Source organism: Medicago sativa, chromosome 2, assembly GCF_051527215.1.
Source record: "Medicago sativa cultivar Bolivia chromosome 2, Bolivia_mono, whole genome shotgun sequence".
Classification (NCBI taxonomy): Eukaryota; Viridiplantae; Streptophyta; class Magnoliopsida; order Fabales; family Fabaceae; genus Medicago; species Medicago sativa.
In genome coordinates this window covers 1,404,907-1,430,474 of record NC_140750.1, presented here as the reverse complement: position 1 = coordinate 1,430,474, position 25,568 = coordinate 1,404,907, and the positions used below count along the sequence as shown (strand labels likewise).

At 33.9% G+C, this 25,568-nt stretch overlaps 5 protein-coding genes across 16 annotated transcripts in view; 4 read left to right on the top strand and 1 right to left on the bottom strand.

Moving 5' to 3' along the window:
- Positions 1 to 175: 175 nt before the first annotated feature.
- Positions 176 to 19,315, top strand: LOC146943450 (F-box/FBD/LRR-repeat protein At1g16930-like). 3 transcript variants are annotated; one of them, XR_015025565.1, is made up of 4 exons: positions 176 to 1,088; positions 1,786 to 1,920; positions 2,036 to 2,395; positions 3,870 to 4,204. XR_015025565.1 is itself a non-coding variant. In XM_085741715.1 (4 exons), the coding sequence occupies exons 1-3, from the start codon at positions 234 to 236 to the stop codon at positions 2,285 to 2,287; spliced, it is 1,242 nt and encodes a 413-aa protein (XP_085597841.1). In that variant the 5' UTR covers positions 176 to 233; the 3' UTR covers positions 2,288 to 2,301; positions 18,948 to 19,315. The 3 variants fall into 3 exon arrangements, 2 of the variants coding, with proteins under 2 accessions (XP_085597841.1, XP_085597840.1); XM_085741715.1 differs by lacking the exon at positions 3,870 to 4,204 and adding an exon at positions 18,948 to 19,315 and having other exon boundaries at positions 2,036 to 2,301; XM_085741714.1 differs by having other exon boundaries at positions 2,036 to 2,301.
- On the top strand, positions 6,454 to 10,199 carry LOC146943453 (uncharacterized). Its single transcript, XM_085741686.1, has 3 exons — positions 6,454 to 6,972; positions 9,082 to 9,173; positions 9,486 to 10,199. The coding sequence occupies exons 1-3, from the start codon at positions 6,924 to 6,926 to the stop codon at positions 9,699 to 9,701; spliced, it is 357 nt and encodes a 118-aa protein (XP_085597812.1). The 5' UTR covers positions 6,454 to 6,923; the 3' UTR covers positions 9,702 to 10,199.
- LOC146943452 (uncharacterized) lies at positions 11,506 to 12,270 on the top strand. The gene is made up of 2 exons (XM_085747707.1): positions 11,506 to 11,802; positions 11,896 to 12,270. The coding sequence occupies exons 1-2, from the start codon at positions 11,506 to 11,508 to the stop codon at positions 12,268 to 12,270; spliced, it is 672 nt and encodes a 223-aa protein (XP_085603833.1).
- LOC146943451 (uncharacterized) lies at positions 12,989 to 16,987 on the bottom strand. 7 transcript variants are annotated; one of them, XR_015025569.1, is made up of 12 exons: positions 16,330 to 16,980; positions 15,974 to 16,004; positions 15,730 to 15,848; positions 15,276 to 15,376; positions 14,991 to 15,137; positions 14,728 to 14,857; positions 14,481 to 14,619; positions 14,275 to 14,395; positions 13,833 to 13,905; positions 13,578 to 13,637; positions 13,416 to 13,466; positions 12,989 to 13,310 (listed from the first exon to the last, which is right to left on the bottom strand). XR_015025569.1 is itself a non-coding variant. In XM_085741721.1 (11 exons), exons 8-11 carry the CDS (start codon positions 14,371 to 14,373, stop codon positions 13,147 to 13,149), a joined length of 387 nt encoding a protein of 128 aa, XP_085597847.1. In that variant the 5' UTR covers positions 14,374 to 14,395; positions 14,481 to 14,619; positions 14,728 to 14,857; positions 14,991 to 15,137; positions 15,276 to 15,376; positions 15,730 to 15,848; positions 15,974 to 16,004; positions 16,330 to 16,947; the 3' UTR covers positions 12,989 to 13,146. The 7 variants fall into 7 exon arrangements, 3 of the variants coding, with proteins under 3 accessions (XP_085597847.1, XP_085597848.1, XP_085597846.1); XR_015025567.1 differs by having other exon boundaries at positions 14,275 to 14,311; positions 14,991 to 15,376; positions 16,330 to 16,987; XM_085741721.1 differs by lacking the exon at positions 13,578 to 13,637 and having other exon boundaries at positions 16,330 to 16,947.
- A 1,963-nt stretch (positions 19,316 to 21,278) lies between the features above and the next one.
- The window catches only part of LOC146943441 (F-box/FBD/LRR-repeat protein At4g00160-like), a 66,814-nt gene continuing 62,524 nt past the window's right edge, over positions 21,279 to 25,568 (top strand). Inside the window, exons 1-4 of one of the 4 annotated variants that reach the window (XM_085741710.1) lie at positions 21,279 to 22,157; positions 22,391 to 22,528; positions 22,625 to 22,904; positions 25,135 to 25,476. In XM_085741710.1, coding sequence (XP_085597836.1) covers positions 21,306 to 22,157; positions 22,391 to 22,528; positions 22,625 to 22,903 — 1,269 coding nt within the window. In that variant the 5' untranslated portion in view covers positions 21,279 to 21,305 and the 3' untranslated portion in view covers position 22,904; positions 25,135 to 25,476. Of the gene's footprint in view, positions 22,158 to 22,390; positions 22,529 to 22,624; positions 22,909 to 25,134; positions 25,477 to 25,568 lie in introns of those variants that run through there. The other 3 variants (XM_085741709.1, XM_085741712.1, XM_085741711.1) reach the window with 3 other exon arrangements.

Sequence of the window (25,568 nt, the reverse complement as noted above, 5' to 3'; positions counted from 1 at the left end):
AAATTAGGTCTGTTCGAATTTGAGAGGCAAACCCAAAATATTTTAGGAGAGGCGCCAAACTCAAATTGTTGAAAACATTTGAGCGCCAAAATTGCGAGCCAAAAACGTACTGTATCTAAATCTGCGAGCCAAAATTTCTTATTATTAATTCACCTCGCCACACACACACACACACACACACCCACTCCCCTCACACACTACCCAACATCCAAAACCCTAACCGTAACTGTACAATGGAGAAGAACGAAGAAACACGGCGGCGACGGAGAGAGGCTGACAGACTAAGCAGGTTACCGAAAAACGTTCTTTGCCGCATCCTCTCTTTCCTCACCACCAAACAAGCTGTTAGAACAAGCGTTCTTTCAAAGAAATGGACCAATCTCTGGCTCTCTGTTCCCAATATCGAAATCGACAACATCTTTATCTGGAACCTTCAAATAAATAACAGATTCAACAACTTTCTCAATTCCATGTTGATCTCTCGAGACAACGCCGGTACTCCTTTCCACCGTTTATCCCTCGACGTTCGCTACGCTAGCCCTCATTTTGCCTATAAGTTCGGTTTCCCCAAAGTCATCAAATCTATCAATTTTGCACTTAAACGCAATCTTGAATATCTTCGTCTCAATCTCAATATGGATGATTTTGATGACTTTGATAATGAGTACGATGTTAATGAACGCTTTTTATTCAAATTGCCTAAAACTATCTTGAACTGCAAAACCCTTGTTGGTTTAGATCTCTGTCACTACACTATCCCGAATTTTCCTTTTTCGTCGGATGAATTTGGATTTCCCTCACTCAAAACTCTTAAATTGAGTGATGTTGACTTTGATGGAAATTTTGCTTTGTTTTTATCTGGATGTCCAATTCTTGAGGATCTGACATTATTTCAAATATGCTACTCTGGGAATAATTATACCCAGTTTAAAAACTTGAGCTTATCGAAATTGATTAAAGCTGATATTGATGACTGTTCGTGTGACTCTTTTGCGCTGCATGCACTTTCTACTGCTGAGTCTCTGTGCTTAGATACATTCAAGAAGCACACACAAGAACGTGAAGTCTACGACGAAATCAAAAACAAGGTTCGTTTTATTATGATTATGATGCATGCTAACTTAATCTACACATGTTGTCAGTATCAGACACTAGACACTAATCATATGATTGATTACATTTAAGGATTAATTGCATTTTTGGTCCTCTAAGTATCATAATCTTGCGATTTTAGTCCCCTATAAAAAACAATAACAGATCAGCCGTCTAGGTTTACGCCTTTTGCACTTTTGGCCCCATACCAATTTTGACAAAGTCAACGCATACTTGGCACCCACATCACTTAAAGTGAGGTGCCATGTGTGACTTTCTATTTTCTTTGGGGGTCAAAATCGTAAGATTGTAATGTTTAGAGGGTCAAAACTGCAATTAAGTCTTATAAATAAAGTGATATGGGTGCTACGTGTGAACCCAGTCAAAATTGGTTCGGGTGCCAAAAGTGCAAAAGGGGTAAACTTAGAGGGCTTATTTGTTATTGTTTTTTATAGAGGCCAAAATCGCAAGATTATGATACTTAGAGGTCCAAAACTGCAATTAAGCCTACATTTAATAACTTAAGTTTTATCGTATTATTATTGGCATCAACATATCTGTGTCGTGTCGGGTGTGCTTCATAAATCATAGTCCTTAATTGAATAATATACATTGACGAAATGATGTGATTCATCTTCTTTTTTCTCTGGGGAATTTCACCCTAATTTGTTAATGTCTTTCTGTGTAATATAGAGGCTTCATCCCCTGCGCCCATATGTTGAAATTCCTACTTTTCATAATTTGACCTACTTGAAGCTCCACCATACTGCTCATTTGGTAGTACAAATTCTTCACCACTGCCCCAAACTTCAAACTTTCAAATATCAGGTTTGTTAAGTTTAAGAATCATATTTTATTTATCTTTTCTTAACACGCCTTTATGTTTTATTTTTAATAAACCTTTCTGTTCTGTTTGTTGTTTTATTATGTGTACAATAAACAGGGGTTATACTCGCCTTACAAAGATAGTGATAAAAAAAATTGGGTGGAGCCAGAATCTGTTCCACAATGTCTTTTATCGCACCTTAAAACTTGCACTATTAGGTACTATGAGGGTCTACCAAGTCAACTTATGTTAGCAAAATATATTTTGAAGAATGCAAATGTTTTACAAACCATGAAAATCTCCGATGAAAGTGGAAAAAGTGAATTGTCCGAATGTCCGAAAGCCTCTGCAACATGTCAACTTTTGTGATACACATAGACTATGTAAGTCCTAATTTCTCTATGCTACCTGCTGTTTCTTTAGCTTCTACCATGCCACTGCTAGATTTGGTGGTTCTGACTATGAGCTGTTGTGAAGGTCATGATTTTGTCTTCTTGCATAATTTATTGAATAATGATATTTAAATGATTTTCTCACTACTTGAATACATGTTTATTTATTTAGCTATTATATTTATCAACTTGTGTAAGACTTCAATTAGAACCAATACCTATCCATTTTCTGGGCACTTGTATGTTAATAAACTGATTGATCTGTAAAATGTCGTTTTCTTAAATGATTTTGCCTCAGATTGTTCTAATAGCTCAAACAATATGAGGCTCTGCTGGAAAAAAATCTTTGTGTTGATAATGTAGTGTTTGGTAAAGTCAAAGAAATTAGGTTATCTTCTTTTCTAAAGGATACTCTACATGCTTACCCAACTGCTTCTGCTATTGATCACTGATCATGATCACTCTGAGACATAATTTTAACCATATTGCGCTCCCTCGTTCTCCAACATCCTCAGCAACAGCCAAGAAACCTTATTTTGACTGAAATATCGTCACCTTCCGTTGTGACTGAGCATCTTCCTAATCCCTGTTCTTACAGATTCTTCTTATGTTACTCTAGTCCTTCAACAAAATCTTATTCAAAACCATCCTTCCCTACTGCTTATTCTCCTGCTACTTCGTATCTCACATTATGCCATCCACACTATTAGAGTTGCTCCTGATCTATCTTTTTGCAGTCTTTGTTCTATATTTTTGTTGCTGCTTGTGCTTATCCTTGCTGTAATTGACACAGTTTTTAGAACAGTCCACAAGTATGTTTTCTTAACAAATTTTGTACAGTGTTTAGTGCTTGAATATTTCGGTATTTGTTTACCTTTCAAATTTGAGTTTTGGAGTAATTGTGTGCATTATGGATTGGTCTTTAGACCCAGGCTTTGGTTCTTTTGATTCCGATACACTTTCTGGCTTCAAATGTGGTATCTCTGTGAAAGACATACCGTTGGCAAGTTGTTGCAATTTACGTTTGTTGCGTGCTTAGTTTTGAAATGTTGAAGGTGGGAGTAGTTTCTCATTACCATTAATAGCATTAGTTGTTGCATCAGATGATTCAGAAACTTTTTTTCACTTAATAAATCACGAGTTCCAGTCACTTAACTTGCTTTAATGTCTTCATACTTATTCTTTTTCATCTGTGAGGCTTCAGCAGGTAGTGTTTTCCATGGAGAAGTCTTGCTAATGGGATTTCGTATGCTATTAATTTCTTTTGTTTTACTTACTAGTTTATGGTATTACCTAATGGTTAATGCTAATATCGGCCTTGTTCTCACCCTCTATGGTTAATGGTCAATATATATGTAATCAGGGTCCCATATATATATTTGTGGTGTCCAAATAACATCACTAGGTTTATACTTTAATCATAGAACAATTTGTAAAGAAGAGAAACAAGTAATATATTGTGCTTGTGTTGGATGCCAAGTTTATAGGGGAAAATTAACATCAAAATTACTAAATATATTCAATTCAATTAACATACATATTTTTTATTTTGAATGCAGTTTGGGCCTCTGGAATAGTTGAGTCTTTCTTGGTGATTACCTGAAAGGTGAAAGATAAGCTCTTGAGGATTTTGCACTGGAGCATATGGTTTTATGGATGTCTTAAATATTTGTCAGAATCTTGTCTAATGGAATATGATTTGCCTCTGCACTCTTGTTAAATTTCGTCATGTTTAATTTCATGAGTGAGACCCTTTTCTTTCACTAATATTGCTTTTACAATACTTTTGAGATTATAAACTGCAAGACCTAATGCATTATCACTATCAGCATCTTTTTTACCAACTGGTGTACTTTCTTTTGATAGTCCAACTAGAGTAGGCATTGCTTTAGAATTTGCTCCAATTTGCAATTTACAATTTACAATCATCCGTCATAGTCTCATAGATAATCTACATATTTCTGCTGCATCAGTTTTTCTTGTTTCCATAGTCTTTCCCGAGTTGAGTACTTCAAATATATTGTTAACTGCTCCGGCTGCCATGTTCAAAATCTTGTTATAGAGGGGCAGCTTGAATAATGCAGTCAAAACATGTTCCTGGATCTTGAATCTTTAGATTTTGAAATATTGTTAACTCTGCTATTGATTCTTCTAGTGTCCATTCTGGTTGTGGCGAGTAACCAAATCTCATATGCTAATTGTCTTTGTATATCAGTTGAACCGATTGCCAATTATCCAACCAGAAATAGCATTCTCATCTTCGTGTCTCACTCTGCCGTTGTTGTTAGTGGTTGGCTCATTCACCAATACATTTTTTCCATAGCACCATTAGAGTGAACAAGGCTCTTTATAGCATAGTTGTGTATTAGAGCATTCTGAATTAGTTTGTGTTCACTTTTAGGACAAGTGTAGGTGAACAGAGTCTAATTCACTCTCCAATTAATATTCTATCATAAGCGTGCCTTGATGATAGAGTCACTGGATCCCTCATTAGTTCCAGTGGTAGATAAGGTAATGACTCATTATATCCACCAGCATCTCCACATAGCTGTAAGAAAGTTATAGTTAGAAACTCCATTCATTAGCTCTTAATTGTCATCACATTCTAGAATGTAAATGGCTAAAGATGAGGCTTCAATGGCTGGTTGCGTATGTGGCTCTTTTATGTAGTAAAAGTACTCAATCTTAAAAAAGTTTGTTTCCCCTTCATTTTTCTGCGTACTAGTTAATATTCTTCACGAAACATCCGATTCTGCTCACAAACGAAACCGACATGCTAACAGGTGGCAATAAGCCTCCAAGCATAAGAAATTATTTGTCTAGGCATGATAGTTGGCACCAGGTTCTTGGAGGAACTACTTTCGCAGCCATGTCTGATTGACCAGCGACCATAGTATTACTTCCCAGTTAGAACACTGTTTATCCTCAAACGTAAATTTACATAGCAAAGTTTCATGCAAGAGGCATCAACTGGAGAAAGTCCTTCCTAATAGATGTGAAGTTCTGTTTGATCACCCATAATTTGAGAATCCAGGAAAACATATGCAGCTGGAATAGGAACTTCACAATTAAGGGGCAGAGTAGGCGAACAAAAGATTCTAACCATAGAAGACTTCTCCAAACATGAGACATGGAAAATATGATGAAACTTAGATCCTTGGCAGCTGCAACTTTTAAATCAATGCATTCTGTAATAGGGAAAGGTCCAGGATTAAGGGAGTCGACTGCTAATTACATGGACATGCGACCTCATGTTGATAATAAAGTTGTTGCCTACAAATAAACAACTAACATTTGTAGGAATATCAATTTAACAATGCCAGGAATACCAATATAATCAATTATAATTTTGGATAAGTTAACATTTATATCATTACATTGCTTATCCTCTGTCATTCCTCTTCGTTGTTGCCTTATAATTTGTTTGTATACTACGTACAAGAAATGCAATTTCCAATAAATAAAATACGATAAATCATTTAAGGAAAATGCCAGTCTTTACGAATCATTAGGTGAAGAAAGTGAAGAACTGTTGGCATTAATCAAACTTGAAACTTTACGAAAAACACGTTAAAAAGTTCCAAACCAACATCATTAGCCGACCTTGACGCAAACTCCCTTTGTATGGATTTTATTTATTTTTATTTTTAACAAGAAAATTTATTACTAGTTTATTAACATGAAATGAGAGTGAAATTTGAAGGATTAAATATGTTTTTAGTCCATATAAATATACAAAAAATTTCATTTTAGTCTCTATACATTTTTTTTTCTTTCAATTTTTAGTCCCTCGAAAAAATTTCATCATCACTTTTGGTCGATACTTTAAGTCAGCTAATGTGTAACATTCATATGTTTGAATATAAATTTTCGGCAATGTTTATAACTTTGCTTAAATTTAATGAATTAATCCTTTATATTAAAAAAACATTTTGTTAGTCACTTAAGTATAAAATCAATTATAGATAAATTTGGGCTCTTTAGTATTTTTTTTTTTTGGCTATCTTTAATTTATAATTTTCTATAAGTAAAATTATCATCAAAAGTTGAGCAAAAAGAAAAATAGTATCCTCAATTTTTTTCTTATAAAAATATAATAATATATTTATACGACAACCATCTTAAATTTATAAAAGAAAAGCAGTGTTGCAGGCAAAACCTTCAAAAACCCTAGGCAAATTCTTCCCAAATTTAACTAGCAATTCATGTGGAGGGAAAACCCTAGGGTTTAAATTGGGCAAATTACTTTGCTGTCCTTGATGTCATGTGTTGTTGCCTTGGGAACCAAGTAGCTTGTGGTTTGAAGGAAATCTGCATGGAGAAATGAGCACACGTTATCTAGGCTTGTGTAATGATGGTTGTGGCATTTAACCATACACTTGGGTGAGGAATTGCATTGGCATTTTGAAATGGACGTCTGAGATGGCCTCAATTCACTACTAAGGATTTAACCAAACGCTGAATGTTTGATTTGTATTTGAGATGAAGTCATGAGATTAGCCTGTTCTTCTATCTATATAAACGAAGTTGATGCCTTCCCAAACCACAACACATCAACCACATTTCATTTTTCGAAACAAAAGTAAGCAACGGAGAATTTTGGAAACTTCACAATGTATGCTAAGGATCGTGAAGTTGTTGGTGCTGTGTGCTTGATTAAAGGTATGTTTTTAAAGCTTTTATCTGTTGAGTGTTTTATTGATAACCTGAGTTTGATATTGCCACTTATATTTGTGGTATGCAAGACATGTTCTTTTGGTGTAAACTGGTGTTTATTTTTTTTGTTGGAGTTCTTATCTATGTGTTTATTTTACCACAGTTTATCTCATGAATTGTGAGTTATCAATGTCTCAAGCACTAACTGGTTCTGTGGTTGCTGTCATTTAGATGATTTATTGTTTCACAGAACTCTCTTATGCAAGAATATTAATGAAAGGTGTTAATGAATAACTTTTGGATGATGCATGTATGGTGTTTTTTCATGAGTGCTATGCTTTTCCCATTTATATTTCAAATCTGCAATCACAAAGAAATGTTTGAATCAAAGAGATATATATTCTTTTTATCAACAAGATATGTTAATTATAGGCTTAATACATGCTTTGGTCCCTTAACTTATTTTTGGATTTCATTTTGGTCCCCTAATTATAAAGTGTCTCGATTTGGTCCCTTATCTTTACTTCTGTCAATCAAATTAGTCATCTCCGTTAATTTTTTTTGCAAAATCTGTTAAACACTTTCCACATGTCGTTTAAGATTTGTGATCAATGGCTGGATTTAAAAAACACACATGGTATACAATGGAGACACAAACATATGAAAATTTCTTATTGTCTTTCCATATTTTTTTAATTTCCTAAAAATAAAAATTAAAAATTACAACAATCTTTTCATCCTAGCAGCAGCAACACATACCCTGCTGCATCTTCTTCTTCTCATTCTCATTCGCTCACTCCCTCTTCTTCAATGGTCATCCAATTCATGCAAAAACACCTGCAAAAACTCCCTCTAACGTTCAATATGCAGCTGCTCTGGCTCTATAATGTAAAAAAATAAAAATAAAAAAATTACATAACTGAATTGTTTAGGTGTGAACAGAACACAAAACCACCAATCAACAAAACCCAAATCACAAAACTCATCAAAGAAGCTTCTTATTCATCTCTCACTGTGCAGCTTAAATGCCTCAAAAGACTTAGATCTATGGCTTCTGGAAGTGAAACAAACAAACGTTGCATAGAAGATGCAGGTGTTGTTGAGTTTATAGCTTCTATTGTAATAAACAATAGTTGCAACATTGACTTTGTTAACAACTCTGGATCTTTATCAGAGACTAACACTGTTGATGAAGCATTAAGCATACTTCATAATCTTCACGTGTCTGAAGCTGGATTGAAGAAACTACTGGCTTTCAGAAACGGCGAATTTATTGAATCCTTAACAAAAGTTATGCAGAAAGGTTTCTTTGAGTCAGGAACTTATGCAGTTTTCTTATTAAAATCTATGTCAGAAGTAGCTGAACCAGTGCAGTTACTACATCAAAAGATTAGTTACTGTTTAGAGATGAAGAAGGAATAGAGCCAGAGCAGCTGCAGATTGAACGTTAGAGGGAGTTTTTGCAGGTGTTTTTGCATGAATTGGATGGCCATTGAAGAAGAGGGAGTGAGCGAATGAGAAGAAGAAGATGCAGCAGGGTATGTGTTGCTGCTGCTAGGATGAAAATATTGTTGTAATTTTTAATTTTTATTTTTAGGAAAATAAAAAAATACGGAAAGACAATAAGAAGTTATCATATGTTTGCGTCTCCATTGTATATCATGTGTTTTTTAAAATCCAGCCATTGATCACAAATCCTAAATGACATGTGGAAAGTGTTTAATAGATTTTGCAAAAAATTAACGGAGAGGACTAATTTGATTGACGGAAGTAAAGATAAGGGACTAAATTGAGACACTTTATAATTAGAGGACCAAAATGAAATTCAAAAATAAGTTAAGGGACCAAAGCATGTATTAAGCCTTAATTATATGTTTGAAACAGGGGAATGTATGAAATAACTGATATGTATATAAATTTTATCACATGAAATGATTGAATCAAAAAGATCAAACATTAAGTAGTGCGTGTTTGTTGTTTTTCATAGTACTGTTGGTTATTCCTTAAGCTGGAACTGTGTTTTTGTCTTGCTCCAAGTTTTGTGTGTTTGTTTTGTCATGTGTTATGGCCGTTTTATGTTCTCTTATTTGTGCATATTCTATTTGGTGTTAACAGTTCAAAGCAATGCTGGTGGGGAGATTGACAGACGTGTTATGAGGGATTTGGTTAGCCTTCGGACATTTCACATGGAGTACGACATATGCTCTGTGAGTTCGTTTACTTGCTACTAATTAATTCATTCTTTAAGTATGTGATATGTGCTACATTAATATTGTGTTTTTAATGGTGTGTTTGGTTGGCATAATGCTTGGTTTCAACATGATGTATGTATGAACAATAGTAAAAGATTAGATGCGTTAGATTATATGATACACCTTTTAAGTATTTCATATGAGTTTCTTATTCAACTGTGTTACTAAGATGCAATTGATTTACATAGTTGAATGGGGGTCATTGTTTTTGGTTTTTCCTTCTGATCACAAGTCAAAGTAATCCATGATTATCGATCATTTATGCAGCGTAAGGGAAGGCTGCCTGCTTGCTTTGCAAGAGGTTTTGGATTACAGGTGGGGCCGTATGTTATGCTGCGCGATCATAACCAGAATGAGATTGAGGTTGCAATTGAAAAGAAGAACGGGAAAGTTTATTTTGCTGATTTTGAAGAACTTTTATGGCATTTTGGCTGGTGGTTGGGTCACAGTAATCTTTGCAAATCGACATCTTTTCCTGATTGAAGTTAGGAATAGCTAAAGTTTTGTGTATAATTGAACTTTGTATGACTGCATATTTAAGCAATGTTAGTGGGGACAAATCTTGAAATTAAAATGCATGGATCATCAATACAACATGTTGATTATAATTTTTCAATTTCTTAAAAATCATAACTTTTTTGATTTGTTGCTTGATCCGACTTTGGAACTTTTTTCGTAGGTCTTCATTGTTGCTAGTGTTGTATCCTCCAGTCTCTTGTTGCTGCTTGTGTAGTTTCTTCTAGCACCTCCTTTGGTTGTTGAATCCTATAGGGTGGAGAGAAAGAAGATGGAAGAAATTGGATGGATAAAGCTTTTGGTTTTTATCATCCAACATACATACTCAGTTTTAGATCATGAAGAATCTATATATCAATAAGCATTTGAAATGTATAAACATAAGAAATGCATAAAAATGGAGAAGGATAAACACTTACAGATTCACTTATCATGTAGAGAATGAAGGACGTTGAAAATGGCAAATGAATGAGCAATGCACAACGTGAGAAATGAGGGATGAGCAACATTTATAGCATTTTACTTACAAATGGTCTTGATGTGATTTGACAAAAAAAAGTCTTTGACAATATCAGGTTAAGTGGTTACTTGCATCACAATCAATGAAGAAGCCCATGTGATGAAACTATTGCAGCCAAAATCCATTTAAAATATAATATAATTTCATTAAAAGGGTGAAGACAGCCGCCGAAATCATGGGTTGGTAATTATGTAAATAGTCTTTTAACCTTTTAAAAAAACAACTATAGAGAGGTAAACAGCCTTCACATCATACCTCCAATAAATTACCAAACCGGGGAAAAGTCCAAAAATAAAATGGCACAAAAGTCAATCCACCAAAACTTGAGAATCTACAGTGGACCATTTTTTCACGTCTTGATAAGAGTATGGATTACCTTGCCATTTATTAAACTTATGCAGTCTAGTTACTTGATAATGAGATAAATAGCAAAGTTGCCGTAGATACATACACGACTCTTTAACTTATTGCATTCATGGTATTCTCAATTCTATTATGAAGGCAAATTTGCACAGCTCTTCAACTGATTGCATTCATCCTCATTCAAATGAGTCTGTCAAATCAGATGTTAAGGAGGAATGTTTTCCACTTGAGAATAAGTCTGCTAGCTGTTTCATCGGATCATATACGATGATTTCATATAATCTTTAAGGACAACTTGCATATTATGATGGTCATATTTTTGGGATATAGTGTTGCAGTGAGACAATATGTATTATGGTCATTATGATTGTGTATAAAAGAATCTATGAAAATTTAAGTTTGAGGCACTGATGTATAATGCGCACAAAGACCAGTTGATATGACAAAGAATTTGGATTTGATTCAACTGATTTAATCTTCCTAAGCCAAATTGCTTGAAAATAATTTTCTAGAAAGTAATAGCTCGCAGTTGTTTAAGTTATCGGCCCTTTGTCACGTAAAGCATAGGCGATAATTGTTAGTTAGCTACCTCTGCATATTATTCAAGTGCAGATCTATCCTAAACGCAGACAACCTTTTACGTTTATGTGATATGCAATCATGTTGCTTGGCTAGCAAGTTATCACCAAGACTGCTTAGTTTTTGACATGCTTTTAACTTATTTGTTTCTCTTCTATATACTGTGCCAGTATTCTATTCCCAATAGAAATAACCGCGACATGTGTTTTTTGTATATATCAGCTGAAGACGAGGTTACCATCGTGTTTTGCTAAGGAATATGGCGTTCACGTTGATGACTATGTTATGCTGTGTGATCCAAACAAGAATATGTTTGAGGTTAAAGTCGACAAGAAAAATGGTAAGGTGTACTTTAGGGGTGGTTGGATAGGGTTGAAGGATTTCTATAAGATTGGCCTTGGTGCATGGGTCACCCTTACCTATATCGAATCAAACCTTCTGCACATTACCATAAAAGACAGATCAGGAGTAGAAGTTGATTATCCTAACAACTGTCTTCCTCCTATATCAAAGATGATCATTCCAAGCGATGGCAAACCAGTGATGCAGTTTTACCGCACATTCGTTCATATATTGACTTCGTCTGACATTGATTCTGAATATTTGGTAAATGTCGTAGCATTGTGTGAAAAATATATGGTTAGAATTTAGATTCTTGATTATGATTAGTAATGTTGGTTTATATTCTCTTAAATACAGGTTGTACCTTGGTTAGGTTTCGGCGAGGATGCGTTGCCCACAATTGCAACTCGACTTTCTATCATTGATCATTATGGTAATATTTGGAAGTGTGATCTTATGGTATTCATCAGGATGGAAGATACTGTATTTTGCAGGATTGGAGGTGACTGGAAACTTTTATGCTCTGCGCATAGATTAGTCAAAGGTAATGCTATAAAGCTTGCTGTCACCGAAAATACAAGGAATGGTATCCTTCATATAAGGCACGTTCCTTTGCAGTGCGTTCATAGAGGTTTCGTGAAATCGATGAATAATACCGATGCTAGGCATGTGTATAAGGTCAACCATTACTTCATCCAGTGTTCACTCAGGAAAAAGTGCAGTGACATTTGAGATGATGTGTGTTGTAAGACATGGAGGCTGTAATTTTTTGGGGCTGGTGCTCTTTTGGTATTGTGTAGTTGGTTACCGTGTTTTTTGGATGATTTGTATTGAGGTCAGTTTGGTCCTCTTGCATGTTTGGTTAATGTATCTTTGTATGATACTAGACGCTTGACCCGCGCTATCGCGCGGGTTTGTTATAGACTATTGATTAATATGCTTTGATTACAATCAACTCAATCAATTTGAAAAATATATCATTGTAGAATATTATGTAGAATTGATCAATAATGACATGAATTTTTATATAAGAAGGTCAAACAGTTCATTAAAAAACTAAAGTACATTTTTTTTTCTTCCCTTTATCATTAATAATCAATATCTTCAAGTCTTTCTTTGATGTAACTCTTGACAATGCAACATATAGCTGCCCATGAGAAAAAATTGGCTTGAGGCAAATAAACCCAAACAGTAGCCTTTAAGTTAGTGTCAATCTGCGCCTATAATTGAGTTTCATGGCTTAGAGTTGGTATGGCTAATGACAATTTCAAAACATGCATATATTACTTAGTTTAGCTATGTCTGCATAAAAGGCCGTGAGATATTGTTCTTCACTGTGCATATTTATTATTTTTGGAGTAATTCTTTGGTTTATTGAACTCAGTAAAAAAAATCACACTGTGCATATATAGTTTGTTACAAAACTTTAGGAGAAACAATGAAAGAGAAATTGTTACAAACTTATAGAGAAATTGTTAGAGACTTATATTAATTCAGCATAAAGTTTGAGCACTGGATGCATCCTCTTATAGAGAAATTGTCTTCAAAACACCCCGAAAAATAAAAGATTTTTTTTTCTGATAGACAATTAATCAAGTAAAAATCATATCATACCATCATGAGGGCATTTGCTATCCCAATAAATACTGAAACTATGTACATGGCATAACTCATGTGGTCAGTTAAAAGTATGATAACCACAAAAAATCCAAAGAATGGATCCAGCAGAGCAGTAAGTAAGCTTTGAGAAGTTTGCCGGTCCATGCTATCTCCTACAAAGATTAAACAAAATTAAAAATCGAGATTGACAAAATGAAAATGCAATGAAGAAAAATAACACACACACACACACACACACAAACACAATAAAAGTGAACCTGTAATGCAATCGATACAATGAAACTGCTGATGTATATGATTGCAGGAACCTATCCAGTCATCGTCAAAAAGTTTTATCAGCACCATCATAGTCAAACTTCAGAATGTATAATTGATAAAACAGTAAAATGAATTTAAAATGGGCAAAATTTGTTGCATACAAAAGCTTTGGCTGATTGAGCCATTTGTAGGTCATTAATCACATAGAAAGCAAGGTCCGCCTGAAAAATATTCAATTTTGTTGTCTTTGGTAATTGGTTAGAAATTCAATGCATTCATGAAGTTTCAGTTTCCTTTTATTAATGTTCCTAAAGGTGTCTTCCTCAAACAGTATATCCAACTTGTGAAACATATTAAGCCTCTCATCTTCCAAGATATTGAACGCATATAAGAAACAAAATGAAAAATATGCTAACCTGTGAAACGTTGACAATTAATCTTGTCAGGAGTAACATCATTACGATCAACACCAGCAACACCCTGCAAGGCCTGGAAAATTAAAGAATCATGTTAGAATTAATATAGGGCAATATGCTTAAATTGCTTAAAAAAATATATTATACATCAATGTTGTTTTTAGTTTTCCATTTTTGAACAATTTCGACATCAGTGGTGCGTATTTCACAGCATAATTGCGCCACTTATTGTGCACATTGCCTCTGCTAACTTCCACTTTGAATAGCACTTGCTTGTCTAGCATACAGTTGAAATAAGCTGGGTAGTCACCTTGAGGGTTTGTCTAATATAAAGTCACCATCGCAAGGACTTAAATGGCAAATTAATATAGTAATACTAAATGTTAAATTTGATGTTTATAAGAGATTATGTGTTCCACATAAACAACAATAGATGAATCACCTTTTCAGCCGCAGAAATCAAATCTTGGACAGTCCTCCTGATAAATTGAGTAACAATACGATCAAATAGCACAAAAGTTGTCGATCCAGCGTCTTCCATGACAATAACATGTACTTTGAATCTAATAAAATTATCATATATTTAGTATTACTACATCATTAAGCAGGATGTATGTGTATCATATAGATGGCCAAATATTAGTATACCTAGGAACGACGCTCTAGCATTCCACACATTTCTTACAACACAGCTGTTCATCAACAATAGTAACCAATGATGCACATTGAGTACATGATTGAAAATACCATTCAGTACATGTTTCAATCTCACAAATGGTCGCCAACACTGATCCGCAACATGCCCATATAAGTTAAAACAACATTGATAAAAAGGTACTTAAGGTGTTGTGCAATTATCCCAAAAAATAATTAAAAGCCAGGTTGTAAGAAATACCTTGGTTGACTCGATCAGATTTTCAATTGTCATCAGCTTTGTTTTAACCAAATCCTCAGTCAATGCTAAAATGTTATGTACAGAATTCTGACTAATAGTCTGAGTCAATTCAATTTCTCCATTGTTCATCCTATTTTATACAGTAGTTTAGCATGAAGACTAAATCATATGCACTTGATAATCTATAATCTAGGTAAGAATACTAAATTGTATACAGTAGTCTTATATGCATCAACCTCAGGTAAATCTCCATTTAAAATTACCTTAGAACCAAAATGGCACCTAAATACTTCTTTAACTTGCCAAACTGAAGGATCAAAATCACTGGTGAAGACATGTCATGTGTTGCAAAATATGACTCTATTTTTCCAGCAAAATTACTCCATAGAAAGCAGTTTATTTGATTGTTTCTGTATGTAATCAAATGTTAGATTATAAAGCTAAACATGCATACACCAACCAAGTCCATAGAAAATGAAGGAGAGAAAGTTAAAGGATAGTGCAAGAATACAACTGAAATATAAAAGAGACAGAACACTAAGATTTACTCTAAATCCTCAAGAGCAATGTCAATGACTTTCTTCTTTTTTCCATTCTTCTTTTTAAAATGACCAGACAACCTCCATCGCGTATCCTTGTACCCGTGTTACTGCCACATTTACGTAGAAACAGGACAGTCCATAAATAGATACAGAACATAAGATAACAAAATACTTTTTCAATTTGTTGGTGAATTAGGATAGATATAAAATAAATGCACACTTTTAAAACTTTTAGGGGATAAACATCGAAGTGACTGAATATCTACGATGCCAAAAAACAAACTGAATAATTTACAGCGCAACTAAAACACTATGTGACTGTTTGGATAAACAGCTTAATTAAGTGCTTATGTATAAGTAATTTTTAATATATAAGCTGTTTTCATAAGTTATCATGCATGTAATTAAACTGAGTTGAAATCCAAACAAAGGGTAAATGAGTCGATTTAGAGAAACTGACCATTGATAATCAGCATGTTTGACGCCATTTTTTGCAACATAAGGTTCAGTGAGAACATTAGCTTTGAAAGCCTCCCCGAACAACTTGGTCAATTGCTTCCTGACACTCTGCATGAGCATCTAATTCCAATATATACACACAAAAAAAATCACCATCATTTTTTTAGGGAAAAATCACCATAAAAAAGAACTGAAACAAAAAAAAAAAATTGAATAAATTTGGGAATTGTAATTGATGAACTTACTTCTCATATGGTATCTCTCATTCAGAAATACCTGCATAAACACTTGTAAAATTGTTTGAGAAAGCTTATAAAAACAACTTATGACGTGTCCATAAGCTGTTTCTAGCTTATTTCATAAGCACTAAATGAAATCTTTATCCAAACAGAATTAATAATAATACAACGTATGTTTGCAACAACATAATTGTATTTGAATCAAATCAAAAGTTTGTCATCATTGAGGCATTTCATCAAACATCTTACAAACAAAACCCCTCATGAGCATAACATACCAAGAACATATAATAACAGGAATTAATAAGAGAATTGAAAGAGATGATTATGTTACAAATGGAGTGTTAAGCGGCCCACATTACCTGAGATGAAGCATTTCTGAAATCCAGTCATGGTGGCGAAGGAACCATCGATTTCCCTCTTATATCAGATTGACGATCCTCAAATTGCCCACGATCCTCAAATTGCCTTGTTACTAAACTTATTTGGTAGAGATCAGAATTGAAGAGGAAAATTAGAGGGATTGGTAGAGATCAGAATTGAAGAGGAAATAGAGGGATAGAGATTATAGAGATTTTGTGTCTCAACTTTCCATTCAATAGATTTATGCTCCAATCGGTCTAGCTTAATGTGTCTGTGATGGCAGTACTTGAGTAGTCTGCACCGTCCACCTTTGAATGGTGTGCACCGCCCACTTTATGTGTATCATTTTGCTGTCTAAGGGATCTGAAGCTTATTTTTTCAAAGGATCCAACTTGGCAATCAATGGATGGACATGAACAGGTCTGCATCAGAAGGGTATAGAAGTAAAACACACATCAAAATGCAAAATCTAGGGTTTTCCCGCCTAAGAGCTTGCAGTACAAAATCCTTGAGTTTGCAAAGGAACTAACCAGCAACTTGGCAGAGCAAAATTTCTAGGGTTTGCTAGCAGTGCTAAGCTCCCTTTAATATAGTAAGATGGTAAACCTTGATCTATGTTAAGTTTGTGATTGTTTTTTCGTCTAAAATCCGGTCATTACAGAGTTTTCTGATCACAGTTGAATTTGATGCAACATAGCACTTATGCACTTACTGTGATGTGACTGTTATAGATTAAATGCTTACTTAAAATCTAATTCAAAACATGTTGCAGTTTAAGAAACCTGCTGATAACTCTGTCAAGGATTATTTGCAGAGTATGTTGAATATCATATGATTTCTTTGTTATGTTGATAGTATGCCTTGATAAAGTGACTGTGATTGTTTAGATTTATCCGATTTTTTCCACAACGATTGTGTATAACCGGCACAACAAATCTGGTGCAGAGACAATGATTAAAAAGTCTTCGATATACCTGAGAAGTCCACAATTTCTAAGTACTATATACGCTAAAAGAAACAGATTGGTAGATGTGTTAGGAATAGGGCACCCGTGGCTCCCTTCAGCGCGTATTAACCGTTTCGGTTATATCCGTTTTGACAGCAAATATAGCTCAGCTGTCAATGCCGCTTATTTCGGGCTCGAGCAATGAACGCTAACAAAAAGTAGATCACTGATGCACCAAACACTCTTTTCGGTTTCAATCTCATATGTTTAACTGACAATCCCGAAACATTGAATTGATTAAATGTGTTTTCATTTCTGTCACTAAGGTATTTTTTTTCAACCCCTTTTCTACCATAGTGTCACTTTATGGTTATGCATTCCATTTACCTCAACATGCAGCAAACATTACAATGCCACTATTTTGATCCATATTAGTCTCGCACAAGAATTTACCGGCCAAATTTCATCTTTGACATTTACTGTACGATAATTCTTAAAAAGCATATTCCCGTCATAACCTGATATTGCAGCACATAGCACGACTGATTCTTTCATATCAATACGGATATCAGGTATAAGACACCCCATATCACAGCCTTGGCATATAAATGCATCAAGAAACAATGACACTGATGCGCGAATCAGTCTTTTGATTTCGACATCATCCTTATAGCTGAGAATCCAAAAATTTTATTGATCAAATGTGTATTCGTTTCAATATTTGAAAAATCAAGGGTATGTTCTCTTCTGTCATGGTGTCACTTTAGGGATATGCTCTCCATTTGCTTGAACATTAAGCAAACATTGTATTGCTAATATTTTCATCTGTATTGATATCGAACAAGAATGAACCAACCAAATTTCGTACTAGGAATATTTTGATCCGTATTGATACAAGCACATCAACTATATTTGGTCTGCAACTATTGATTAGTTATGATGAGATACATTTCAAATTAATTTTGCAAAAGAAACAACCACTTTTTGCTAATGACAGCCGATATCTCATCGTATCCGAGATTAAAGTTTTTGAAAGTGAACTGTTTAATGAAAAAACTAGAGAATGCATTGAGATTATCTTATAGTCATGGGATTTCTGTCATAAATAATGAAGGTAATCTAAATAAGGCACTAAATTCCTTCAATTTTTCCATAATGACAGCACTGGTCTAATCTTACAAGTGAGGACATAAGTCAAATTAATCAAGGAAGCAACATTTTAATCTACTGATACAATCTTTGTGCCATCTTTGAGATGGAAAAATATTTATTTTCGTTGGCTTAAGACTAAGACAAGTTGTGGATATCAAAGTTGGCTTCAAGAATGCTTTCTTATGTGTGTTGGCCAAGCAACTGATAATCTCTCATGCATGTAACTTGCACTTTTGGATATAAGATTTATGGTCATCATTGCTATTGCCAAATGTAACAAAGTGCATTGGTATGTGCATTTCTTCATGATTATCATCATTGCATACTAGATGAACACGTCTCTCTAAATGAACATCATTCTCATAGTAAATCTTCTATATTACTAGTTGGCTGGAAATCATTGGCTAAGCATACAAGTTGAATATAACCATCCCTTTTGCGTGTGTAAATACAAACATATATATAAATCTGTTTGTTAAGCTTGCTCATAGAAGCTAAGTGACAAATGTTCCATTTTAGGAACTGACACCCCAACAAGCAAAATGCTAGGAAAAAGGCCAGCTGAAAGTATCGATGGGCTGAATGCATTGAGCTTGGAGAAGGCTTAGCCACTAAAGACGCGAAGATCGTTGCTATCAAAGCCGGAGATATGAACTGAAGCAAGATCATTTCCGTGGAGATGGATGCTGTGATATGTGCTACGGCTATGTTGAACCTGTTTGTGTTTGTGTTTCTTATTTACCTGTGTATGTCTTTCCGTATGTAATATGAACCATCTAGGGCCTTTGGTTTGTTTATTTTGAAGGCACCTTTTGGTGTATGTTATGTTTGCTTTCTGTATTCGTCTATAAATTGAATGAATGGTCAGTTAATGTTGATTTCGTTTATCTTTGCAGCATGTTATAAATTATGTTAAGCATTCTCCTTATGATGCTTCTATCTATGTGTGTTTTATCTTCAATGGATACACTATGTTGATTTAAGTTTAGACAAGGTATAAAAGGTCCTAATATTATCACCAAATAAAGTGCTCATGGTTTTTCTTATACAATCCTTTTGGTCATTAAGATTTCCTGCTAAAGACACAGTGGTAATTACTAAACACAGATTTACAACATTTCTTCATCTTAGAAAAGAAAATGGTTTAAGCTCTAGATATTGGGAAAACCTTTTTTTGAAAGCAATCAGATTTGTCATAAATTTCAAGAAGTTTTTTTTAGAAATGCTAATCATATAAAAATATTGACCAAATATCATTTTCGATCCTTTAAGTTACATGATTATAATAAGTTAGTTCTTTAAGTTTTTTGTTACAAATTGGTTCTTTAAGTCATAAAATATTTGCACCATTATCCTAATTTCATCTTCATCTTAGAAAAGAAAATGGTTTAAGCTCTAGATATTGGGAAAACCTTTTTTGAAAGCAATCAGATTTGTCATAAATTTCAAGAAGTTTTTTTTAGAAATGCTAATCATATAAAAATATTGACCAAATATCATTTTCGATCCTTTAAGTTACATGATTATAATAAGTTAGTCCTTTAAGTTTTTTGTTACAAATTGGTTCTTTAAGTCATAAAATATTTGCACCATTATCCTAATTTCATCAAACTTAATCAAAAAGTGTTTATGTGGATGTTTAATGTTAAGTTGGTCTATCCAAATTCATTGCTCTCAAAATTAGAGCTCATAGGTGTGTTATTCAATCTTGATTCAAAACAAAATTGACTGATTACTTGATTTATATTATTGTTGATCGAATATTTATATGTAAAATTAGGCTAGAAATTCAAAAACCAGAAGAAGAAAATGTGCACAAGTAATCATTTTTAATGTCATAAGCACTTTTGAATCTACCATCTTAATGTTAAATGGTATATAAACACTTTTTAACGAAATTGGCTGAAAAATGGATGACAGTGTAAATATTCTATGACTTTTTTTTTGAGAGGAATTCTATGACTTAAATGACCAATTTGTAACAAAAAATAACTTAAAAGACCAATTGGTAAAAGGTTTATCCATATATTCCTTTGAAAGATATTTTAGCATGATTTTTAATACGCACGGATCAAAAGTCCATAGTTACTTAAAAAAGGGTTAGAGATATTGTTAACTGACGACAAAAGATACAAATATTACATCTAATGTAGTTTATAAAGAAGTGTTTTAAAATGTTAGTTAGCTAACATTATTACTCCCTCTGTCTCTAAATAATACTCCCTCCGTTTCAAAATGAGTGTCGCTTTAGCCAAAAAAAATTGTTTCAAAATGAATGTCACTTTCAGTTTTCAATGCAATAATAACTTTTTCTTTTCAATAGTACCCTCCAATTAATACTTTGCACACTACTTCCAAAGTATTACTTTTAAAACTAACCAATAGTTAATAAGGATAATTTGATAAAATAACCATTCTCTTTCTTTTAATCATTGCATTTCTTAATATGTGTGTAAACACCTAAAACGACACTCATTTTGAAACGGAGGGAGTAGTCGTTTAAGATTGATGCACGATTATTAAGGAAATGATTAATTATGTTGATTTTGATGATAAAATTAGTATCATTTACTAAAACATCCTTATTAATTGTAGTTAGTGGAGTAGTTAAGTTGGATAAAGTTCAATAAATAAGGGTATTATAATGGAAAAAAATAATAAATGCTGCATTGGTATTCTAAAGTGACAATTATTTTGAGAAAAAGAAAAATGGGTAAAAAAAACAATTATTGTGAGACGGAGGGAGTCCTATGTGATCTTGAAATGACACTTTTTTAATTTATTTTCATGTGATGCTTAAATTGTGCAATCTAGTTGCTTATAAATTGAAGAGCCAAAACCTCATTTCTCGTAAAACCCTAATTGTAAGAAGAAGAAATGGGGCGACGGAGGAGAGTAGCTGTAGCACGAGCTGTGGATAAAATCAGCAGCTTACCAGACGCGATTCTGAGCGGCATTCTATCTCTTATCCCAACCAAAGAAGCTGTTGCAACAAGCATTCTTTCTAAGCGATGGATTCATCTCTGGAAATCTGTTGATAATATCAACTTATCTGAAGTCAAAGTGAACGACGCTGTATCTAGTTACAAATTTAACGAGTTTATGTACTCCGTTCTGGTCTCTCATGTCGCAGCTGGCTCCAATTTCATCAACAGTTTCGATCTCAACATTACATACGATGAAACTGCTCTTGCCTCTTCCACCTTTCACAATATCACAAAATGGATCGACCTTGTTGTACAACGAAGACTCAAGCATCTTTCTCTCCAAATTCATATGTGTGACATTGGTTGTCCGGATGTTGAAGAAGTCGACTTTAAATTACCGATTAGCATATTCACCTGCAAAACCCTTGTAAGGCTTGACCTTTGTAGCTTCCGTGTGGAGGGTTTTTGTTTTTCTTCTATTGGATTTGGATTTCCATCATTGAAAACCCTTCATTTGATCGATATTCACTTTCATCAAGATCGAGATTTTATGTTGCTTCTAGCCGGATGTCCTAATCTTGAGGATCTATTAGCTTCTTTTATAGACATCCAAGATTCTGCTACAAATTCTCCTGCCATTCATCAAGAGTTTAAAACCCTAAGCTTACCTAAATTGACTAGAGCAGTGATAATCACTGATGATGAACGTGAGTTTTATTTTCCGGTGAATGCACTTTCTAATTCGGAGTATCTACGCATATATACACTCAAGTTGTACACACAAGGCCTCCAATTCTACGAGGTCAGTTTTATCATGAATATGATGCTTGCTACTTCAATCTATGTACTAACATCCACACTAAATGTTGAAGTGGTGTTGGTGTCACCGGCACATTTAGTTACATTCGATAATTCTGTTTTCTTAAATTATTGATGAAATGTGATGAAAAACAAAACAAAAAAGTGATTCACTTCATTGTTTTTCTTGGGAATTTTTCCCCTATTTGATAGTGTGTGTCTTTCTACATGTTTCAGATGGATAAGCCGCAACACCCTTATGATGATATTCCTATCTTTCATAATTTGACCCACTTGGAGCTCTTTGATAATTGGTATCTGGTAGCACGAGTGCTCCAACACTTCCCTAAGCTTCAACATCTTAAACTTGTCGAGGTTTGTTACTTAAGTCTAAGAATCATACTCAATTTATCTTTTATTAACACACCTTTTATGTTCTGTTTTATTTTATTTTATGTGCACTGTTATTAGGACTCAGGGGAGGAAATAGAGAATCAAGAAAATTGGGTGGACCTAGAATCTGTTCCGGAATGCCTTTTATCGTCCCTTAGAACTTGCACTCTTCGGGGCTTTTCAGGCCTACAAAGTGAGCTTGGGTTGGCAAAGTATATTTTGGAAAATGCAAAATATTTACAGACAATGATAATCTGGTGCGAAAGCAAACAATCTAAAATACAAAGAAAGTTGTCCGCGTGCGTTAAAGCCTCTGCAACATGTCAACTTTCAGTTCATATTGATGATAACATGTAGAGTAAGTAAGTAGCAGTTTTTTGTTTCTATCACACTTGTTGTTTCATTAGCTTATACTGCTTAATTTTGTGGTTTAATCTTTGAACTATGAGCTATTATGAAGGTCGTCTTTGAATGACTTTGTCTCGCTAGACATGTTAAGAAAAAATGATTTAGTTAGTACTTGTCTACTTGTTTATTTATATTTATTGAAATTTTTTATGACTACAATTAGATTAATAATTATTAGAGGAAAGACTCAACTAACCTTCAGTTAGTTGAACCATCTTTGTTACTAACTCTGTTAGTATTGCTGAGTTATGTTCCAGTTTAGTATGCTTCACTGGTTGCAATTGCTGAGTTATGTTCCAGCTTTAGTATGCTTCACTGGTTGCAAAACAGACCAGTTATGTCCATTGTAGTCTAGGGCTCTAGGCCTATATAAGGACCCTACCCCCCTCACAGTTGTAACAGAATATTGAATCAATAGAATCTAGTTAGAATATCTCTCTCAATCCATGACCTCAAAACTGAGAATCACAGAAATTTAACATTGGTATCAGCAAGCCAGAATGTTCCAATGGCTCCAAGCTCACCACTGCAAGAAACGGTGCGTCCACCTCTTCACCACCACTTGCTCAATTTGTCTTCTCAGACGCACAAAACTCCGTTTTCAACACAGGAAACGGTGTGTCCACCTCTTCTACCAACACCTGCTTAATTTCTGAAAATGACCTGTTATGGGATCAACAGGTAGAACCTCTATCAAAACATGTAAAATTCATCATTTCCCTATCAATCCTTCAATTCCAAGTTCCAACACTCTTGCTTTGCGTAAGAAGCTTGGGAGCAACAAGAGTTCTTGTGCAGCTTAAGTCCATGATTTTGCGCGACAGCTCACATGAGTTATTGGATCAAAAGTTCTTGGATTCTTTGGGACAAAATCCATGTGTACTTTTAACAACACACTAATGGAAGCTTTTCCAACTCTGATCCGAACCTTGTAATACACAATTGAAAATATGAAGTTTATGAAGAACTAGATTAATTGGGTCTATATGCTTTTATTATATAGACTATGAGTTTAACTTGATTAATTGGATCCATATTGAGTTCACGCTACTTTCTTATTTCTCTCAAAATATGCACCAAATTGAGTAAATAACTTCTGCACAACTATTAAACTATTTGTTTTTGGTTTGAATTATTCCCATCACAAAGAGGGAACAAGTAACAGCAATAGGTGAACAATAGCTAGAAATTCATTTATTTGATACTTCCTAGGTGAACTCAAAGAAAGAAGCCAAGCCAAGGAGAGTAAGTACTGAAAATTGGATGCACATAATTCTTGTCAAAAAGTATCTCTTATTTGTTATCATACAAGAAATCAAGGGATATGGTAAAATGTGTTCTGTTTTCACTTTTAATTATGAAACTGTCATATTATTTGTATTGTTTTCACCGTTTCATGTATAGATATTTGAAAAACAGAAAATTAAAAAAAATTGTATTTTAGTTAAAAGTAAAAATATAAAATAAAAACAGAAAATTATTTCTCAAACCAAACATACACATCAAATTTAATTTTATCACTCAACCTTCAAAATCAATATATGATTTAGATGCCTTATAGATGCCTTTAACTGATTGTAGCTAACCCCTATACGTAGAGTTGGTTAGTAACAATTTCTTGTGGGAGAATTGAGGTGACTTGAAATTTACTCATTCATTGTACTCTGTCTCAGATCATCATGATCAAGGATGTTTTGAATAATACAGGGGATTACAACCCCAATTCTTTCCTTTGTTTCTTTGTTTCTATTTTTTGCCAGTTGGTACTATCATATACTGCATGTTGTATTAAGTATACACCTGGATCACAATACATGTTGTAGTTTAACATAGCAAAGGCTGATCTATTTCCTGAGTAACTCATGATTTCAATTTACAATTTACAAATGTGAATTTATGTTTTTGATTAACTCTCATTGTACATTTCATTTGATAGTATCATCTGCATCTTAATTTATTAAAATGCCTGTTAGAGAAAGAATGCCTGCACCTTTGGAATGATATTAAGAACAAGCATGTAAAGTGATTAACTTACATATATAATTGCTTGGTTTATTGGTATATTAAATAGAACAAAAATAAAATAAGGATTCTGTTTTTGAGCTTCCGAGTTGTCTTTATTAGTAACCGAATAAGTTTTTTCACATCCTGCCATGTCTTAATATGTACTTCTGTTGCAGTTGCTGTGACACAGCTTCTTTGGAGACCGAGGGGTTTGTTAGCGGATCAGTTTGATTCCAAGGAAGATCTCATCAATGCAGTTTTTACTTATTCCTTTATTACAGGGTGATTTGTTAGTATAATATTTGAAACCTTATACTCTCTTCAGATATCTTGCACCATGACCAGCGATGATGTTTCGAATCGTTTATACTTTTTGCATTGATGAGGGTTTGACGTTGTTTATGCACCACCATCTGCAGCACAAACCGTATTTTTATTTTGTTACTAGTTGGACTATTATATACCCAATTGATTAACTATTTAATTTAGTGAAACATCTGTTTGAATGCCTTATAAAACATTTTTTATTTTGTTTTGAACTATCCATTAATTTATGCTTGCACTTTCCATTAATTTAGTTCTACGTAACATTTATCATTTAAAATGGAAT

Excerpts from the sequence above, each read along its gene's own strand:
- LOC146943450 (XM_085741715.1), top strand. The coding sequence starts at position 234 with ATGGAGAAGAACGAAGAAACACGGCGGCGACGGAGAGAGGCTGACAGA. Across the intron at positions 1,089-1,785 it reads ACGACGAAATCAAAAACAAG|AGGCTTCATCCCCTGCGCCC; the intron begins GTTCGTTTTATT and ends TGTGTAATATAG. Across the intron at positions 1,921-2,035 it reads TTCAAACTTTCAAATATCAG|GGGTTATACTCGCCTTACAA; the intron begins GTTTGTTAAGTT and ends TACAATAAACAG.
- LOC146943453 (XM_085741686.1), top strand. The coding sequence starts at position 6,924 with ATGTATGCTAAGGATCGTGAAGTTGTTGGTGCTGTGTGCTTGATTAAA. Across the intron at positions 6,973-9,081 it reads TGCTGTGTGCTTGATTAAAG|TTCAAAGCAATGCTGGTGGG; the intron begins GTATGTTTTTAA and ends TGGTGTTAACAG. Across the intron at positions 9,174-9,485 it reads TGGAGTACGACATATGCTCT|CGTAAGGGAAGGCTGCCTGC; the intron begins GTGAGTTCGTTT and ends TCATTTATGCAG.
- LOC146943452 (XM_085747707.1), top strand. The coding sequence starts at position 11,506 with ATGTTTGAGGTTAAAGTCGACAAGAAAAATGGTAAGGTGTACTTTAGG. Across the intron at positions 11,803-11,895 it reads ACATTGATTCTGAATATTTG|GTTGTACCTTGGTTAGGTTT; the intron begins GTAAATGTCGTA and ends TCTTAAATACAG.
- LOC146943451 (XM_085741720.1), bottom strand. The coding sequence starts at position 14,373 with ATGGAAGACGCTGGATCGACAACTTTTGTGCTATTTGATCGTATTGTT. Across the intron at positions 13,906-14,274 it reads TGATTTCTGCGGCTGAAAAG|GCCTTGCAGGGTGTTGCTGG; the intron begins GTGATTCATCTA and ends TTAATTTTCCAG. Across the intron at positions 13,467-13,832 it reads TAATTGTCAACGTTTCACAG|GTTCCTGCAATCATATACAT; the intron begins GTTAGCATATTT and ends ATGACTGGATAG.